Consider the following 1,906-nt stretch of genomic DNA (forward strand, 5'->3'; position numbering starts at 1 on the left):
TCAAAAATTCCTCAAAATTCTCAGCATCTTGATATAATTTTGACAATCTAGTCACATAAATTAAACAATAATTCATGTAAATACATCTACAATCAACATGTTGTTACACACTAGCTGCACATCACACAATCTAACTTTTCTATTTATATCAATCTAAACTTGAAGCTGCATTTGAGTCAATATCGTGCACTTGATTTAATCTAGATTAGTTCCGCATTAGCTGCTTTGTTGTTTAGATGTAAATTTCGGATTTTTCTCAATTTTTGACCCAAAAAATGTCCAATTCCATCCGCACATACTGCACATTTCAAGCCAAAGACAACAAATCATCAAAAATAATCGAATATCGCATCCAAGACCTGCCAGACGACAGATTTGATGAAGCTATAGATCTACTTTGTGTCCACTTTTTGCCAGACGAGCCAATGACATTGTGTCGAAATTTGCACGGAAATGAAAATGACAAAAAGGAAATTTGTAAACTTTTGATGGAAATAATGAAACAAGGACTAAGTATTGTGTGCTTCAGGAATGATGGAGGTGATGATGTGATTGTTGGCGTTAATTTATTGACTGTAAAGTGTAGAGATGAGGTTAAGAGTTGTTTTGAGGTGAGTTTTGGGGATTATGGGGGGATGTGGGGGATTAGATAGGGTTTATGCCACTTGAAGGCAGTTTCTTGGATGTAATGTAGGTCAATCCTTAAGAAAATGACATTAGAACTGCTCACATGTCCCTAATGGACACAACACATGCTTTCATGTGTCAGTAACACCATTTAATTACTTACTGGTGTAGCTTGGGTGCACATGGGCTCATTGCCGCATGGAGAAAACGTCTAAAGCCGGCTCTATGATTCAAGAGCTTCTGTCAGATCGACTAGTGAGCCAGTAACACCACTATGGTACTTAAAAGCATGTTCTTTGCCTGTAAATAGATATAACAATACAAATATTAAAATATCCAATTATTTGGGGCCCCAAATGGTCATAAATTGGCATCTGTACCTGAAAGCATGTGGTATTAATCTAACATAACATGCAGAACCAGTTAATAGTCAATTAACCCCCAAACTAGCTCAGTAGAGTCCAATCCCTGCATCTACGCATGACTAGCTCTCTCCTAACCCCTTCCAATCCCCAATTTACCCCAAAACCTCACAATTTAACTAACATCAATCCTTTATTCCTTCCATCTCCCAGCACCAAGGTCTCAACGACATCTGTGAAGCCCTGACGTACACATTCAACCAGGCAGACATCTTCAATAGATACAATATTGACAAATATTTGGGAAGTTTTTGTTTAGTCGTCAACAGATCTTATAGAAATTGTGGAATTGCTAAAGAAATTTTGAAATCACGACGATTTGTGATGCAAAAGTTGGGACTTGATGTCACGGCGACGGCATTTTCAGGTCCTGGATCACAAAAGGCTGCAGAAGGCGCTGGATATGAGGATATTTATTCGATAAGGTAGGGAAGGTGTTGGCGGAGCTTGAGGTTGGATTGGATTTTGGGAGAAATTGTGGATTCAAGTTGACTTCAAGCTCTGGTTCCTGAAAATTTGAATTTTGTGAACCTAACCTCAAATTTTATGTCATTTTAGCTATGAAGATCTCAAGAAAATATCACCAAATTTTGATTTTATTAATAAAATGTCAAATGTGTTCAAGATTAAAGTATTAAAGCTGTAAGATCCACTAGAGTCAGACTGCTGAGCCTCATTTGAGTCCTGTCAACTCTGGTACCAAAAATCCCAACACCTAAAGTCATCCAAACTCCCACAAAATGATTAAAACATCAAAAAATCTCCAAATAAACTTAATAAAATCTCAAAAATAAAGAATAATTTTTAAAAAAAGTAAAGATTCACCAAATTCACATACCTTTTTACATCTCAAGCAT

General features: G+C 36.6%; 1 protein-coding gene across 1 annotated transcript; it reads left to right on the plus strand.

Moving 5' to 3' along the window:
* The first annotated feature begins 275 nt into the window (after positions 1–275).
* Positions 276–1,695, plus strand: LOC139089723 (uncharacterized). The gene is made up of 3 exons (XM_070639322.1): positions 276–611; positions 1,203–1,474; positions 1,608–1,695. The coding sequence occupies exons 1-3, from the start codon at positions 276–278 to the stop codon at positions 1,693–1,695; spliced, it is 696 nt and encodes a 231-aa protein (XP_070495423.1).
* Positions 1,696–1,906: the final 211 nt, after the last annotated feature.

This window comes from Chironomus tepperi, unplaced genomic scaffold (genome assembly GCF_022539635.2).
Source record: "Chironomus tepperi strain 1889 unplaced genomic scaffold, CSIRO-AGI_Ctep_v1 contig_195, whole genome shotgun sequence".
NCBI lineage: Eukaryota > Metazoa > Arthropoda > Insecta > Diptera > Chironomidae > Chironomus > Chironomus tepperi.

Bases quoted from the DNA above. Each gene is read 5' to 3' on its own strand.
- LOC139089723 (XM_070639322.1), top strand. From the start codon at position 276: ATGTCCAATTCCATCCGCACATACTGCACATTTCAAGCCAAAGACAAC. The intron at 612-1,202 runs GTGAGTTTTGGG...TCCATCTCCCAG, and splicing joins AGGTTAAGAGTTGTTTTGAG to CACCAAGGTCTCAACGACAT. The intron at 1,475-1,607 runs GTAGGGAAGGTG...ATGTCATTTTAG, and splicing joins GAGGATATTTATTCGATAAG to CTATGAAGATCTCAAGAAAA.